Raw genomic sequence first — 18,218 nt, 5'->3', positions numbered from 1 at the left:
AAACATGGAGAAGCGCTAAATAGCTGGCTGACCTTTAGACAATAAAGATAAGCCAACACCCAGATAGAGATTTCACAGGTTCTTTAGCTGATAAGAGCAGGGAGGCCAGCAGGTGCATTAGCCAAACAAACTCGGCTAAAAAAAGTGTCTCTCGCTCGCGCGCGCGCGCGCGCGCGCGCTCTCTCTCTCTCTCTCTCTCTCTCTCTCTCTCTCTCTCTCTCTCTCTCTCTCTCTCTCTCTCTCACACACACACACCACACACACACACACACACACACACAGTAACTGACAGCCAAGGCCCCTTTTCCTTTTATTAATGTGATGTTTAGAAAATCAGTTATTGCTTCACAAATAGAGGCCTACCACTGCTGACTATTAACAAGTAGACTGCTGAACTACGGTCCTTGTACAATCATTTATGGGTACCTAATCTTGAAGTAATCTTTATTTTATTCAGTTTGAGTCTTGTTCCCCTCAGGAGAGCTGTTCAGAGCATAAAATGGGTGTGCCATTAAAAGAAACTACACTTGTCGGCCTCTGGCAGTTGTTACTGCCGGCCACACTGATATATCCAGTGACTAATACGCACCTGCCTTAACACAACACTGTAAACTCACATCAAGAGGTCAAAGGACAACGCCAATATGCAGGCTATAAATTCAATGCAACGAGGGCGTTCATGGAGGTGGGCCGCCCTGCAGCAAAGACAATCGCAAGGCATGCTTCGTGTCAACGTAGCAGTTGCAGGCATCTGCAAAGGAGCAGTGGCACTTCGCAAACCGTCCTCCGTAAATAGGCCTAGGCCTACTAAAGGCTTTTGCTAAGCCTGTGATCAAAACACATACATTTTTAAATCCAGTGACAAAAACAGTACTGGTGAAGAAGATCTGCAATGCGTAGCCAAGCTCAGACCTAGTGCGTCCAACCCGTTGCCAATTCAAGCATTAGCCCAGGCCTGATAACGGAACAATACACCAGCGCTGATAAATAACACGAAAACTGTGAATAACGAGCATCAATCGCATAATTCATGATGCTTATTTAGAAGACGGATTCGTGCGTTCACAGCTATTAGGATAAATTGTTCTGAGGTTACTGGATGAATACAGCTGGACGGATGAATAGACGGGAGTAAGTTAACATTTCCCTATCACGGTCTCCGTATGAGCTAAAGCAAATTCTTGAAACATAAGCAAGTCTTTCTGGCAAAGTTCGGAATATAATGTCACCCGAGATGATGAACGAGATCATTACGTCGCTTTGATAACATCTTGAAACTCCATAATTTAGATGATCGCCCTATCAAAATGCCAAAAAAAGCAAAACAATAGCTCTAACAGGAGCAGTGATTATAACAACGGTCACAAGAACAGGTTTGATTTTCAGCGTTAAATGGGCTAAAAAAAAAGAGATGAGGCGCGGTGCACTTGCCGCCTGCCAGTGAGACACTTAACAGCGACATCCATCCGCTACGCTTCAAAGATGACCATCCCCGGTAACAGGTTACTGAACACGCATCCCAGCCGGGACACGGTTATAATCTTCCCTACCTGTCCCTTGAGCTCCGCACGGAGGATGGCTAACGATAATATTCACGCCGAACTTCTATACAACAAAGAAGTCCGCCAGACACGTTAGTCGGACCAATGCAATGAGATAACAAATCCCGACAGGGGCTTACCTTTAGCTGCCTCCACCGCACATAATAGTCCGAGGACCAGTCCGACAACGGATGCAAATTGTTTATTCCTTCGGAACTGCATCCCGAATTCGAGTTTTTTTTTTAAACACGGTACGGCAAAAGTAAACCTTCTTCTGTCCCCGTCGGTCAGCTCGAATAGTTCTCTCACAAGGAAAATAAAATCCAGAAGATATGTTTTCGGTAACCGTGTTAGCTCTAAGATGGCCGTCGCCACCGCCGCTCCGCTGTTCCCTTCCACCGCCGCTCTCTCGCAGTTTTGCGGCTGTATCCAACGAGACCGACGGGCGGTGACGTCAGCACTGTTATTGTGGGAACGCATGCGGCTCGTTCAGCACAGACGGCTGTGCTCAGAGCGGAGGCAGGCGGGGGCCAGGGGCCTCTAGTGCGAAGTAGTAGCCGCACAACCAGTGTATGTCAGTGCACATTATAGTAGCGACACAATGTATGAAAGACGAGTATGTAATTCCCAGGAGTGGTTGCATTTGGATTGGATGTTCAATGTTTCCTTTGCCGCACTTTGCTATACTGATTGTTGCTCTTTTACTGTGTATACTGTTCTGCTACGCTGCAAACCCCCCAGGATCAATAAAGTTTCTATCTATCTATCTATCTATCTATCTATCTATCTATCTATCTATCTATCTATCTATCTATCTATCTATCTATCTATCTACACAAAACATTCTGTGCATACAGATGTACATCTATCTATCTACACAAAACAATCTGTGCATACAGATGCACATACATAAATACTGTGGTGCTGCGTCCAAAACATTTCACCCCTCACTCCTGTACCTTTTTGCCTTTGTAAGGTAGATAATTTCGAACTTAATGTATAGATTTCGACTAGACAAACACAGGGCAATTATGTAGTTTACAAGACAGTAATTGCTTTTGTTTCCCCCAATGTTATTGCTTGAGGGGGCCTGCCGGTTGTAATGGGTCACCCACATTGGGAGCTGCACCTTGGGATGCAGAAACTTGATAAGGGTGTCTGTCTATAAGGGTAACAGAAAAACGCAATAAAGAGAGAGTGATTGTTTTGAGAGAGAGAGAGAGAGAGAGAGAGAGAGAGAGAGAGAGAGAGAGAGAGAGAGAGAGAGAGAGAGAGAGAGAGAGAGAGAGATTGAGATTTGTTCACAATTAAAAAATAGCAGGCAACATATTGATCATGTCTTATCCTCACCCTCACAGAATTCCAGATTGCTATTAAGGGTATTGCGGAGAGAAAATATTCCAAATGATCTCCAAATTGAAAATGTTGGTGGGCACTGTTAGCACTCCTGAGACAAAGGCTGAATGATAAAATCATGTCAAGAAAAAAAATGTTTGAGAATATGTAAAATGTTTTTTTACATAAAAATTGACAATATCCTTGAGGGTGCTATGAACAGAGTTTCAAATACACATATCCAGCAGAGAAATCTATTTTCATTTCCGGACCAATGAGGTTTTTCTCTATTTAAATCAGGAACAGAAGATAGCCTTGAGTGAAAAACAATGCAATGCTGTTAAATTGGGTTTTTAAATTGTTGTCAGAGGGAAGTTGAGAGCTGCGTTTGATTTAATCTCTGCCTTATATTTTCACCTTGGCGCGACTGCAAACGCAACAAGTCCAGGAAAAAAGAAGCCCGCGCTCAAGTGGTGTGATACGGTTATAATGGCCGAACATTAGAGTTTAAATCCATCTCAAGAGCTGTAATTATCTCCAGATACTTGAGAATGAGGCCTGAGAATGGGCCACAGACAGTTGTGTAAGACCACAATCACTGATAGCTCTATAAACAGAGATGGTCCACAGCCGTGAGCCCCGCAGCAGGGGGAAAGCACAATGGATGTTTGTTTTCCCTTTGGCAAAGACATGAAATGGCTGGGAGAAAGTGGAAGCCCACCATCCCCCCACAGATGTCAATTTCTCTGGGGAAAGGCAGAGGGACAGAATGTCCATTGTCCATTGTCATTCCTCTGCAGGACAATGGTGGGCAATAGAAAGGCTTGGTAGATATGCGTGACACAGCAGTGAAAGGCATCACAACAGTGTTACATCCTGAAGACCGTCTCACCCACCGCTGTGACTGACGACTTGCTTTGGAGAATTTCTTCTGTGGCGCTGGCTGGTTTTTGTTTTGAAAGCATGGGTGACGACAGTCATCAGAGGTCTCCTCTTTGTCATGAACATGGAGGGCTGTTTGGCACTCTGGGGGAGCCTTCTTATTCTTCATGATGCACGTAGATCTTTGAGTTGACAAGTGGACTTAGTGGGTGACGTAATCTACCTGCGTCTAGCATATTCAAGTAATTTATTCTACTTTGTCCCGGGGGGTGGGCGCATTTTTTGTTTTGTTTTTTACACCAACACAGTGAGGAAAAACAACCTTGATGTTATGACAACAGGTTTCAAGAGGTTAAACACCCTCTCTGGATTTTCAGTGACCATGTAAAAAAAAAAAAAAAGGCTGTGAGCCATTTCTTGTTTGCAGTGGTGATGGACAGGTTGACAGACAATATCAGACAGGACTCTCCATGGACTGTGATGTTCACGGATGACGTTGTGATCTGTAGCGAGAGTAGGGAGCAGCTTGAGGAGAGCCTGGAGAGGTGGAGGTATGCACTGGAGAGAAGAGGAATGAAAGTCAATAGGAGCAAGACAGACTACATATGCGTGAACAAGACGGAGGACCCCGGAATGGTGAGGATGTAAGGAGTAGAGGTGATGAAGGCCTACGAGTTTAAATACTTGGGGTCAACTGTCCAAAGTAACGGGGAGTGCAGAAGACAGGTGGAGAAGAGAGTGCAGGCAGGGTGGAGTGGGTGGAGAAGAGTGTCAGGAGTGATTTGCGACAGAAGGGTACCAGCAAGACTTAAAGGGAAGGTTTACAAGATGATAGTGAGACCAGCTATGGAGACACTGACATTGACGAAAAGACAGGAGGTGGAGCTGGAGGTGGCAGAGTTGAAGATGCTAAGATTTTCGTTGGGAGTGACGAAGAAGGACAGGATTAGGAACGAGTATATTAGAGGGACTGCTCAGGTTGGACTGTTTGGAGACAAAGCAAGAAAGGCAAGATTGAAATGGCTTGGACATGTATGGAGGAGAGATGCTGGGTGTATTGGGAGAAGGAGGCTGAATATGGAGCTGCAAGGGGAGAGGACAAGAGGAAGGCCAAAGAGGAGGTTTATGGATATGGTGAGGGAGGACATGCAGGTGGCTGGCATGACAGAGGAAGATGCAGACAAGAAGAAGAGATGGAGATGGATGATCTACTGTGGCGACCCCTAATGGGAGCAGCCAAAAGTAGTAGTAGTAGTAGTAGTAGATGTTAAAAAGCAAAAACATGGAAGAAAAGTGTGTCTGTATGTAAAGGTTATCCACACGGTGATACTGACAAAAGGAGACATCCTCAGTTTGCCTCAGCAGAGTGTGATGAGCGACCAGAGCTGTTTTGCTGGGCATAGAAAAATGAATAACAATTCCTAATTTTCATGGGGGAGACACAATCTTCCTCTTCAATGACTCCTCGGTGTATAAAAAGAGCCGGCGATTGCCATTTGTCTCAAAGCCTGAATTCACTTCTGGAGGCAGCAGACAAGGATTTGAGGATTAGATTTACCGCATTATTAGGGTGATCAAAGGTCTGAAATCCCTTACGGCTCTTCATATCATGCAACATTCCTTCCACCTCAATTGCCCTCCGTCTGTCTCGAATTTTACACTTGGTCAAAGGAAAATCAGTTTGATGTATTAAAAAGAGAATTCACTCTGTGACCATGAGGAAGAGTGGAGGGCTATGTCGCAGTTTGTTTTTCCGCTCCGGTGTGTGTTTGTGTACTAGGTTTCTCTATCCTAATGGGGACCAAGTGTCCCCATTTGGATAGAAAAACCTAAAACCACCTACCTTGTGGGGACATTTTATGGGTCCCCCTGATGAAAAAAGATACATTTTAGGGTTAGAATTTAGGTTTAGAGTTAAGGTTAGGATTAGGATTAGGTTAAAGTTAGGGTAAGGATTAAGGTTATACATGTAGTTATGATGGTTAAGGGTTACGGTTAAGGTTAAGGAATGAATGTTGTCAAGGTAGTCCCCACAGGTATAGGGTGACGTGTGTGTGTGTGTGTGTGTGTGTGTGTGTGTGTGTGTGTGTGTGTGTGTGTGTGTGCGTGCGTGCGTGTGTGCGTGTGTGTGTGTTTGCTCAATTACCAGCCAGGGCAATCAGCATGGTCAGTTAGTAATGAGTGCGCTGTCTGAGACATGGCGATTAAATCTTAGTGGGTGGCTGGTGCAGCAGGTGGAGCATGACAGTTTTATCTTGGAGTCAAAGCAGTCGTGACCTATTAAAATGCCATGTGTCCGGGCTTGAGTCAATAGCAACTGCATCCTTTTAGACTCCACTTTCTTCATCCTGATTTGTTTTACAACCCAATCCTTCTTTTCGACTTTTCTCCCAGTGGGTGCAGATGATGCTATAGAAAATTATTTGGAAGATGCTTTTCCAGAGCCTTGCATCCTCACCATTCCACTGTCCTCCCTCTCATTCACGCATAGGTATTCCGTCTTGCTCCTACTGACTTCCATTCCTCTTCTCTCCAGTGCATACCTCCGCCTGGACAGGTGGAAGACAGGTTGATGGATGAGATCAGGCAGGAGTCTCCATGGACAATGACGTTTGCGGAAGACATTGTGATCTGTAGCGAGAGTAGGGTGCAGGTTGAGGAAAGCCTGGAGAGGTGGAGGTGTGCACTGGAGAGAAAAGGAATGAAAGTCAGTTGGAGCAAGACAATGAGAGGGAGGAAAGTGGAATGGTGAGGATGCAAGGAGTAGAGGTGATGAAGGTGTATGCGTTTATATACTTGGGGTCAACTGTCTAAAGCAATGGGGAGTGCAGAAGAGAGGTGAAGAAGAGAGTGCAGGCAGGGTGGAGTGGGTGGAGAAGTGCCAGGAGTGATTTGCGACAGAAGGGTACCAGCAAGAGTTAAAGGGAGGTTTACAAGATTGTTGTGAGACCAGCTATGTGAAATGGTTTGGAGACAGCGGCACTGATGAAAAGACAGGAGGCGGAGCTGGAGGTGGCAGAGTTGAAGATGCTAAGATTTTCACAGGGAGTGACGAAGAAGGACAGGATTAGGAACGATTATATTACAGGGACAGCTCAAGTTAGATGGTTTGGAGACAAGGCAAGAGAAGCAAGCTTGAGATGGCTTGGACATGTGTGGAGGAGAGATGCTGGGTATATTGGGAGAAGGATGCTGAATATGGAGCTGCCAGAGCAGAGGAAAGAGGAAGGCCAAAGAGGAGGTTTATGGATGTGGTGAGAGAGAACATGCAGGTGACTGGTTTGACAGAGGAGGATGCAGAGGACAGGAAGAAATGGAAACGGATGATCCGCTGTGGCCACCCTTAACGGGAGCAGCCGAAAGTAGTAGTAGTAGTAGTTTTCTAGAGCCTCTATTAATGAGGCTTTTACATATGATTGATTTGTGATGATGATTTGTTTGTGTTTGTGTCATCGCTCAAATGACAAGGGTTTTTCTGTTGTTTTGTTTTGGAACGTCTTTGGGGAAGTGGCCCCAGGCAGGCTTATGAAAGCTTTTTCAGAAGGTCCTGACACAATATTTTCAGAAAAATCTGTGTGGCAATATGTCTGCATTTTTTTTCACTCTCATTTTTCTCTGAAAATCTAAAAATGCATCCCTCAAATATGTGGATTTGTAATTTTTGATCTCGTGTCAGACAAAACATTTGGTTGAAACATTGTTTTTAAGCCTTTCCAGTCGGACTTGTGACTTGTTCTATGCTTCAGTCAGTTGTTGCCCCTTTGACACATTATTAATACCCCCACCGAAAGAAATTAAGTCTTGTTTGAGAGATTCTAGATGTTATCAAGTTCCCTCAAACAGAAAATATGTATTAGCTATGAGCAGGACTCCGGCCTCCTATCAAGCAGGAAAGTGAAGGCTTGCACTTTTTAAGCAGACTTTGCCTACAATCTAATTCCTGCGTGCTGCATGGGGAGCATTTAAAACATACCCCAGGTGATTGATTCCCTTCCCTTGAAGCAGCACTCATTCATTTTAGAGTCCGGGCTGTCATTCAAGGTCATTTATTAACCACTGAGCGTGCACTTCTTACTGCTAACCTGCATTCATTTCCCTTCTGGGGTATTCTGAAAAGGTACTTTTCTCGTTATCTATTTCTATCCAAACACAAAGCGTTAAGCAGAAGCCAAAATATGATTTTGCTCAATCCCGCAAGACACGTTTTTGCAGATTGCCACATGAGACTTAAAGCTTGATTGTTTCTACCATTTCCATATTGCTGCTGTGTACAGCATTGTGTTGGTTTATTTGGGTTACTGCTCACAGGGGTTCGCAGATTGAATGGGAGGCTCAGTAGAGTCTTGATGCAGAGAGTTGGAGAGGTTTCATCCGATAGCTATGATTTATGCACCCTCTCAGTACATACAGACATTTCAAAATATAGATTCACATTGAGGCTGTGTTTATTATGTTGTGCGACCATTTCTTCAGCATGGCTCTCAGATGCTCTCAAGCCCTCTTGATGGTCACCGGCTAGTATTTGCAGCTGTCTCAGGCTTTTTTGTTACTGATGTAAGGCCAGGGATCACACTCACATGGCAGGAGTCAAGTCAATTTTATTTGTATAGCCCATTATCACAAATTACAAATTTGCCTCAGGGGGCTTTACAGTAACACAACACCCTGTCCTTGGACCCTCGCATCAGTAAGGAACAACTCCTTTAAAAAAAAAAAAACTTTAACAGGGAGAAAAAACAGGAAGCAACCTCAGGGAAAGCAATAGAGGAGGGATCTCTCTCCCAAGATGGACAACGTGCAATGGATGTTGTGTTTACACAATTTACAGAATACAACATTGAAAGAGGATAACAGAATTATGATGGAGTTATAAGATATATGAAGAATATGATGAGGATGATGCCAAGCAGTGTCCAGATGCCACCGGAACAGCCAAGGACCTAAGCCATTAGGCTTTCAGGCTTTCAGTCAGCCGGTTAGACCACATCCATATCAATGAAAAAAATGCAACAGATGGTAAAGGTTGAGCTCTGATTTCAATTAAAAAAAAAACTCAATTCCACACATCCAATTCAGGTTATGACTGCAGAATTCATTAACGAAAGATGTCATTCTTCTCGGAGCTCCTCGCAGAGAATTCTTCCAGATGGGCACTGCGTTGCTCGGGGGAGCGAGTGTGAGTGCCATGTTTTTGATCTTCTGGTTTTTAAGACCTTGACCCTTGACCCTCACAGAAGGTCAGCTCTGACATGCCATAGGGAGAGTTCAAACTGGGGGTCAAGCCTGAGTCACACTCTCACCTCTTTGGTTTTATCAACTTGGAGAGGCGGGGGCTGGGGCCGGGGCCGGGGCCGGGGCCGGGGCCGGGGCAGGGGCCGGGGCCGGGGCCGGGGCAGGGGCCGGGGCAGGGGACGTGGGGTGGTGGCATGGCTGTCACAACCTGTCTAATCATTCATCTGTGATGGCCACAGCCTTTTGGGTCCCTGGACACTCCCATTCTGAACCATCCAGATTAGCAACCGCGTGGCCAGAAAATAGACATGTTGGACATGACTTGCCATGAAATGTAGATGGCTGTGTCAACAACCTCCTCTCTTTCTCTGACCCTCAATTTTATCATTGCCCAAAAACGGTAGTGAACATGAGCGCGCAAACTTGCCCACACACAAACATCTCACACACACTCAGATACACTCAGATCTCATAAAATAACCGAGTTTGGTTGAAATTTGTTGGAGGGATGCAAAACAAAGAGTTTAATGTGACTTTCTAAAGTAGATAATTCAAATGTACATAATATCTCAGGTCCTAGAAAAGACTATCTGAGAGCTAAAAATATCTAAGCATCTAAGAGTTACAGCAATCTTCTCTGCAGTGTGCAAACGTTTAAAAAACGAACAATTTAAATACACACACACACACACACACACACACACACACACACACACACACACACACACACACACACACACACACACACATTTAAGCCCCTGTAACGGATAAAACTAATAACAGGCGCAGACTCCAGCCACATTGCCCACCCATCATAACAGGCCCCAAGTTGACACAAGTCTGTGATTAAAATCTACGCTCCGGTGTTTGTGTATGGGAAAACCTGCTGTCCAGACAGCGGAAGTGTGCAATCTGCTCCCTCATTAGCCTTGAAAGGGGAAAGAGGCTCATATGGTGAGTGGGTGATACTAAAGTGGAGGAGGTGAAAATGGCAGGGAGCCGGTGCAGGCTCTGTGTCCTCCACAAAAGTCGGTCGCAGGGATTGGCGGAGGCGTGCTCTTCCATACATAGATGTGGATGCTGATATTGACCGGGACAAACTGTATGGGTGAATGTGGCACATAAATTCACATTTGAACTTCGTGAGGTGCGCTTGATTTATCTTGTCAGGTATTTGCACAAACTGCACATCGATTTGACATGATGAAACCGTGGCTTCCTTTTTTTTTTTCTTGAGTAACAAAATCAGATTCAGCTGTTGTTTTACACAGCCTTAATCTCAGACATGAAAAGCATCCTCTCCAACTGGGTCTAATGACCCAGTTTGTGTATTTCCCCCCTCTTTAACTTGCTCTCCTGGGACTTAAATTGGGAGGTCAAAGCAATCTAAAACCTCGTCACTGGTGAACAGAAAAAGAGTGGGCTGATCGTGCACAAGTGTGACCACATGAAGGAACACACACACACACACACACACACACACACACACACACACACACACACACACACACACACACACACACACACACACACAGAGTATACACAGCAGTCTGGGGAGCAGAGGTCTTTAAAGTTGACTGGGTTATTATGACTTGGGTCCATTACGGATAATTTCTGGCTTGCTCGCTGGTTAGTGGTAATTAAACTGGCAGACAGCTAATAACTTCAATTGGAGTTTACTAACTGGCTGGTCAGCACTGCTGCTGGTTCGAGTCCCTGTCAGGTTATGATTGCCCAGTCTGCAAGTGCTTGTGTTGACTGGTAATGCTTCTGCACTTTGATGAACCATGGCAAATGACACAGGGGCTTGCCGGGTGCTCTTTCTGGGCTGTCATGTAAATCACAGAGGAAAGATAAACAGGATAAACTGGGGTAAACTAACGCATCAGTGCTCAAGAATGTTTCATGCACCATGTACATATGGTTGATTATGGGATTTTTCGTATGTGCTAAAGGAGATTTTTGGTGAGCAAGCTGTCAAGGGTAATAAACAGATTCTGCCTTTCTCATACCAACCCGAACTGCTCGAACGACTGGGTTATAAAAACTCAATGACTCGAGACATATTATGGCCGAGACAGACTTGTAGGCACAATGGGTGTAACATGGCATTTCCTTAAAACACTCAGATTCACATCCAGATTAGAGTGTTTGTCTTGGACTGGGTGAATTTTGCATTTATGACCTGAACTTAAAGGGCAGCGGTCTTGTTTGGATAAATCCCATGGTGCATTTGTATTATTATAGCCTGTGACCTCACAGGTTGAGGAAACAAGAGATTGTGGCTGGCGCGTGTTAGTCGGTGACCACAGCGTTACTCAGTTATAGAGGACCTACTTTCCCCATCGCTCTGTATCGGTTTGGCAAACGGTTTAACATTCCACTGTGTCTCTGCACTCCACCTGACCGGCATCTCTCCCCATCTCTCTCTCTCCGTCTTTGTCTCCACACAACCTTTAATTATTGATTTTGAACCAGCTATAGCTCATCCCCATCTCTCTCCCTTTCTTGCTCCCCCCATCTCACTGTGGCTCTCCATCTCTTCCCCCTCGATCACTTTCTCACAGCGCACAACCACATGAGTGCACCTAGACACACGCACACACATACACATTCTTCATTCTTACATTCTCTCTCTCTCTCTTTCTCTCTCCTTCTCACCCCACCCATTCATTGTCTCAGTCGCTCTACTTCCCTGGCTGTCTACATATTAAAAACCCTGGCCTAGATGCTGACTGCTAGCTGCAGTGTCAGCAGGGGAGAATGGGGAGGGTAATTCATACCCACTTGTCACCGGTACTTGGAGGGGCGAGGTGAGCGAAAGCTCCTCTCCCCTGAGGAGACAGCGAGAAATGAGCCCCACAGAGGAGCTCATGGCCATCAATAATCTGGCGCCTCTCTCCACGCTAATGACAGCCATGCACACTCTCATTAAACACTACGACAGCAGCCAAATGCTCTTTGCTCACTCATATTTGTACAGGAGAAGCAGATGAAACTTATATTGAGATTAATGGGAATCTCTCAACATGTATCTCCCAATATACATATACAATCACAGCTGTTAGGATGAATGAATAATATTATTTGGACAGTGCCACATATCATTTAATTGGGGAGATAATGTATCAACACCCCCACCCCCACGAGAAGTGAAGTCTTGTTAAGGAATAGGAGGCTGTTTGTGGAAAGTCCCTGTCAGTCTCACCCCCATGGGAGGCTGGCGGTGCGAGTTTGGGTGTGTTTTCCATACACCACTGGCCCAGCCCTGGGAGACCGCCCTGTAAATAGGCTGCTTGTTTAGGGCTGTCATAACTCTCTCTGCGTCTGTCAGCAAACCAAAGCGTTCTGAGATGAACACACACACACGCACACACACACACACACACACACACACACACACACACACACACACACACACACACACACACACACACAAAAATAGGCACACGCAAACACAAACAGGCAAATGCACAGCACCATATGGACACAAACACAAATTCACAAGTGTATACACACACACACACACACACACACATACTAAACTCACATGCAGAAACACAAATATACAAGTGTGTGTACAAACACACACACACACATTGACACTCCAACCTGATTGCTGCTGGTAACCTCCTACCTCACAAAGTTGAAAATAGGCATTTACATGCGCCCACCCCAAAACTACTCCCAGATCCATTCCCCCTCAGCGCGTTGTCCTAAAGATAATTCTGTCCGAGGGTATTTTAGGAATCTGTCTCAGGATAAGATAATCCTGGGGACAGCTGCTCTCTAATTTTAAGTGGAGTGCCCGAGGATACGGGTGTCATTTAGGGAGGCAACAGCCAGCAGATGTTCAAGTTGGTAAAGGAGATTTACCGGGGGAAAAAAAGCATGAGGTGTTGATTTGTAATGTATGAACGAGGCTCACTTCATAGGTTTTCGGCACTTTGCTCCCCTTGAGACCCCGAGGTCAGGAACGGGTCTCAAGGTGGAGCGGGAACACACTTCAACTCATGATTCACACCGACAACTTCATCCACTGTCACTATGGCAACAGGACCTGCAGACCTGTAGAAAAATGAGAGCGCACCCAGTGACACCTCCTACTTGTCATGATAGCGGGATTGTGTGTACATGCATGCGTTTGTGTGCCAGTCGACTGTCAATTGAGTACCTAGCGTATAGCTAGCAGGTCTGTCTGCGTGTGTGTTTAAGTGGCTATTTTTGGGTATGTGTGTGTTCTAGTGTGTGTGCATGGGAATGTGGTGTGTTTTCTGCACGCAATACATGTGTAAGTGCCCGTAGCTGTGTGGGCTGCACACTAGGCTAACCCTTCGCTTAGATCAAAGATGGACCAAATTGCTTTGTAATCCTCTGTTTGATAAGCAGGTGATTGGCAGCTCAAACAGTCATGAACATCTGCTGATACCAGGTGCCGCTACCGCCGAGACCCTTTGTCTTCTGGGCCTTTGATTATGCTATTATGTAAGATCTAGTCCTTTCTTTTTTGTGTGTGTCACCAGCCTATTGCATTTTCATTTGCAAAATGATGTAATAAGTTGGCGCACTGATCTTCAAGTGGACAAGCTGGGTTGGGGTCCCCTTGTTGGCAAACGTCCATCCTGCTGAGGTGACCTTGAGCAGAACACTAAATTTACAGCAACTCCAGAGGCACTCACTCATGAAGGAAAATCTCTTCCCAGGGATCAGCAAAGTACCATTTTGCATGACTGTATCATTAAGAGCAGAGTAGCATAGCTGAATGTTGGTGTTCAGAGTAGAAACAGAGATAACTGTGAGAATGTTTTTCTCCACAGAAAATGGTGCAGTCATTAATTGGTTCGGTGTTGGTTCAGACAACTGCCTCGTGATGCTTGGACCAAAAGAAGAAGAAGAAAAAAAAACCTACAGGTCTCCAGCTGTAATGAGGCTGGTTTCCAGACAAGGCTTGGATTATTTCCATCTCCAGTCAGTCACTGCCTTCAGCCCTATTCATGACTTGGATTATGGTCAATTCCAATCCAGTAATTACTTCTGCCTTCTCGACCTCTGGCCGAGCTGGGTCAGTCATATATCTCCTTGGTCAGCAGCGGCTGCCCGTCAGTGCAATGCAGCGAGTTAGGACTTAAAATGTCAGCGCAGGCGCCAGGTTCCTATAGGCTATAGACAGGCGCTAGTGGTGGTGTGATGGATGTCCCCTCTGCCAACTCCTGCTGCGAGCAGGGCTGAGTCATTCTACGCATTCCCAGCATTCATTGGGGTACTGCACAGGCTTCTCTGCTCTACTTATTTATCTTTGGTCACAAAGTCCACAAATAGTTTTGAACCCTCAGTGAGTTGCACAACACCTTGGATCCTCCCAATACAATGGTCTGATTTGGTCACATATCTTGGACAATGCATTTGAATCCAAGTCCTTGGCTTTGGTTTACATTTACACTAATTCATCCAAAGCATCATCACAGAGCACCAATCACATAGTAATGAGTGAATGTCAAGATGAGTGCATTTAATGGAGATGTGCCAAATGCTCTCTTCTTTATGGGCACTCTGGGCTATGATACTGTTGTCAGCATTTGAATGAATAGGTTTTATAGTATGTAAATGTTGGAACTGCAGTTCATATGAACAAATTTCTCTCTCTCACTCACTGTTTCTCTGGGTTTTTTTAGGCTTTTTTGACTTTATCATTTGCAGAAAATAGAGAGAGTTATAAATGCAGCTTTGAACTCGAGAGCTTGAAGCACCCTTCATTATTCAATGCCAGAGCTACCCCCCCCCCGAACTCCTCTGGGAGAAATTTTATCACTTTAAGGTTCGCCTGTTTGAAGTCCTTCAAGGACTGAGATTCCCCCTACATGGGGTGCATTAAGATGAAGAAGAGAGTTCAGAGAATTTGATCAGGTAGCTACTGCCCCCCTGCCTCCTTTTTTTTTTTTTGTAAATCCAGATGATAATAAAGCTGAATAAAGTTCCCTGAGCTTTTAGAGGTGAAAAGGACAAAAGCGTCATCAAAATGACATCACACGCGGGCACCGAAGTCCTTTTGCGAACCTCTGTCAGGCTTCTTGGCTCGACAGGACAGATGCACTCAGCTACACCGTTTGCATTATTGCCGTTGTAGTCAGACTCTTAACAATATTTATGCTCTTTTTCAAGGCTGATTTCTTAAATAGTCATACATTTAGAACGGGTCACATGCGACTGGATTACATTTGCGCCCAAATGCATTTTATAAAATGTTTCCAGAGGACCTGTTTGCTTACTTGTTGGGCAAATTGATCTTCCTTAACTTGTTGGCACAGGGGACAATAACTTCATTATTTATATAGCACCTTTTAAAAGCGAGGTGCACAAAGTTAATAAAAGAGTGGTTAGCCCACTCATGGTTAGCCCTGTTTTACATCACTGGCATTTTTCAGTTATTATAATTCTGTGTTTTAAGTATAGACAAGTGAAACATGACACATATCAGCACAAATCTGACGGTCCCATCTCTCAAAGATGTCTCAGTGAACCAAGATATCCTGATCAAGCAAAGTTTAGTGAGAGATTTGTTCCAAGACCAAAAAACGGCCTCCAGTTTCCAATGGAGAACATGTAGGGAAGGTGAAAAGAGAAAAGAACAGCACCGATACAAAAGATGTGCTTCTGACCAAGCTGCTAAATTACAAAAACACAAACCTCAGTTCTTCCCACAATATCCTCCTCTTCACATGAGAAAAAAAAAACAAAAACCTATATGTGAATACCAGAGATGACATTGCCACAAATATCGCCCACTCACAACTGTATCAAGCTTCAGAAACTTGAGGATGGCAGTAAATCTTATGGAGCAGGGGAAGAAAGCCACTGTGTGGAAATCCAGGGGGTGGGCAGGTATGTTGATCCTCAGAGTATATTGTGGAAATAAGCTTCTGTCAAAAAGATACGGCTGCCCGAAAAGAGCTCGAGCAGCTGGCTGGATTAACCACACCTTCAAAGGAGCAGTGTGCCTTCAGCCTATACTTAGTTGAGGAACAAAACGGAAATCGTCTTTGTTTCGACTTCAAGCATGGCCACTAAGGCCAATCATGGGCGTCCGGGTGGCGTAGCGGTCTATTCCGTTGACTACCAACACGGGGATCGCTGGATCGAATCCCCGAGTTACTTCCAGGTTCGTCTGTTTGGGTCGGGCGTTCCTACAGACACAATTGGTGGTGTCCGCGGGTGGGAAGCCGGATCTGGATGTGTCCTGGTCGCTGCACAATCGCCTCCTCTGGTCGGTCGATCGGTCGGTCGGTCGGTCGGTCGGTCGGTCGGTCGGGGGGGGGGGGGGTTAGCGTGATTCTCCCACGTGCTACACCCCCCTGGCGAAACTCCCTGTCAGGTGAAAAGAAGCCTGCTGGCGACTCCACATGTATCGGAGGAAGCATGTGGTAGCCTGCAGTCCGGATCGGCAGAGGGAGCTGATGAGCGCACGACGCACGAAACAGGCCTGTACTGCAATGCATTAAAACTTTGTTTTCCCTGTTGATGTGTGTGTGTGTGTGTGTGTGTGTGTGTGTGTGTGTGTGTGTGTGTGTGTGTGTGTGTGTGTGTGTGTGTGTGTGTATAAGGCCAATCATGGATGGATTTAAAATGGAAGTAGTTTTTTTTGGGAGGGGGGGCAAAATCAAAAAGTGAGTCGATAGTAGCGTAAGGTAGTAATGTAAATCCGCCACAGGGTGGCACTGTTACGCTGTATGTTCCCCTGGGAATGCCGCAAATGGCGATGTTTGTCCCTTTTGCAACACCGTACCCCTAAGTCTTGTCCCGGGCAAAAGGCTACGTTGATCACATGTTTTTTTTTTTGTTTCTTCTGCCGGAAGGTGAGCAGTGTTACTGGCGGTCTGCATTATCATAAAAATATTGATTTATATCGCACATATTGTCTAACTGTTTATTCTGTGGTGTTAATAGACAAGTTTGCTTATAACCTAGTTAAAGTTTGATGTCGAACATTGTATTTGGCAAGAGAAATGTGACAAAAAGTGTTGGCTAGCCTGTTGAGCATTAGCATGGCATATAACGCAGGATGCAGTATTATTTGAGCAGATTATCCATGGTTTTTTGTTTAATTTTATGGGTAATAAGTGCCTTATTTAATTTATAATGGATGACATTTGCTTTGGTTTTGCCGTAAGGTAGCATTTTGATATGAGATGTGTTTATTTGCACATTTGCACTTTTTATTTTAATTTTATTGAGAAAGAGACATGTTTTTTTTTGTTTCTTCTGCCGGAAGCTGTGAGTATGATGAGGCCAGCGGCCAGCTGATTGATGAGAGGTGAAGTGTAAGCGAGTGCCAGTAAAGTGTCCAGGTCTCAGCCACGATTCCAAGCCTCCGCCTCTTTCCTTTTCCACGCAAACATCATACTACAACAAACACAACGCAGAGTCCCAGGGCGTGGAGGGAGACGACGGCCGAACGCAAAGTGCGGGTTACATCATGGTGCCGTGACCCGGATCGTGGTGCTTCGAGATCCAAGGAGATACAGAGACTCGCGTCCTCGCCTTTGCTGCTGCATTGAACTGCGTTACCTTCAGTGACTGGACAGTGTGGTGGACTGAACTACTGTCATCGGCGCTGCAGCATTGGCAAGATACTCACTGTTATGTATGCACACATCGACAGTGCTGCATTTGATTTGGTGCTGTTCTATTGTGCTGGGATCGATTGGTGATGCCTGCGGGCTCTGGGTTGTTTGATCGGGTCTGCCTTTGATGCTGTGTCAGTCTAAATAAAGAATGCCACGGAGAGGTTGTGTCGAGCGACAGCGCTGTGTCCTGACGTGATTTAAAAATACAATATTGGCGACGAGGATGGCTGATATCTCTCTCCCACCACCTGCCCCCTTCCTGGCATTACCTGGCGAGCCTCCGGTACCATGGACTCGCTGGCTACATAGTTTTGAAAATTACATCATCGCCTCAGGGCTCGACGACGTGAGCCAGGCTAGGAAGACGGCTCTGTTGCTACACTGCTTGGGAGCAGAGGGTCATCGTGTGCTCGGGTCTCTGGGGAACGTCACAAGCTTTGCCGAAGCTGTGGGACTTATGAGCACCCATTTCGCTGCTCCACAGAGTGCCCTCCTTCGGCGATTTATATTCCGTCAGCGACACCAACTGCCTGGTGAGTCTGTGCGGCAGTACGTAGCTAATTTGCGAGGGCTAGCTAGCTCATGCAAGTTTGGCGCGCTTCAGGAC

At 45.5% G+C, this 18,218-nt stretch overlaps 1 protein-coding gene across 1 annotated transcript in view; it reads right to left on the bottom strand.

Moving 5' to 3' along the window:
• clstn1 (calsyntenin 1) overlaps positions 1-1,938 on the bottom strand; it is a 48,890-nt gene extending 46,952 nt beyond the window's left edge. Inside the window, exon 1 of the mRNA XM_056273836.1 lies at positions 1,682-1,938. Within this exon, the coding sequence (XP_056129811.1) occupies positions 1,682-1,763 (82 nt within the window). The 5' untranslated portion in view covers positions 1,764-1,938. The remainder of the gene's footprint in view (positions 1-1,681) is intronic.
• Positions 1,939-18,218: the final 16,280 nt, after the last annotated feature.

The sequence above is a fragment of the Lampris incognitus genome, chromosome 2 (genome assembly GCF_029633865.1).
Source record: "Lampris incognitus isolate fLamInc1 chromosome 2, fLamInc1.hap2, whole genome shotgun sequence".
NCBI lineage: Eukaryota > Metazoa > Chordata > Actinopteri > Lampriformes > Lampridae > Lampris > Lampris incognitus.
This window is presented reverse-complemented; position numbering and strand designations above follow the sequence as displayed.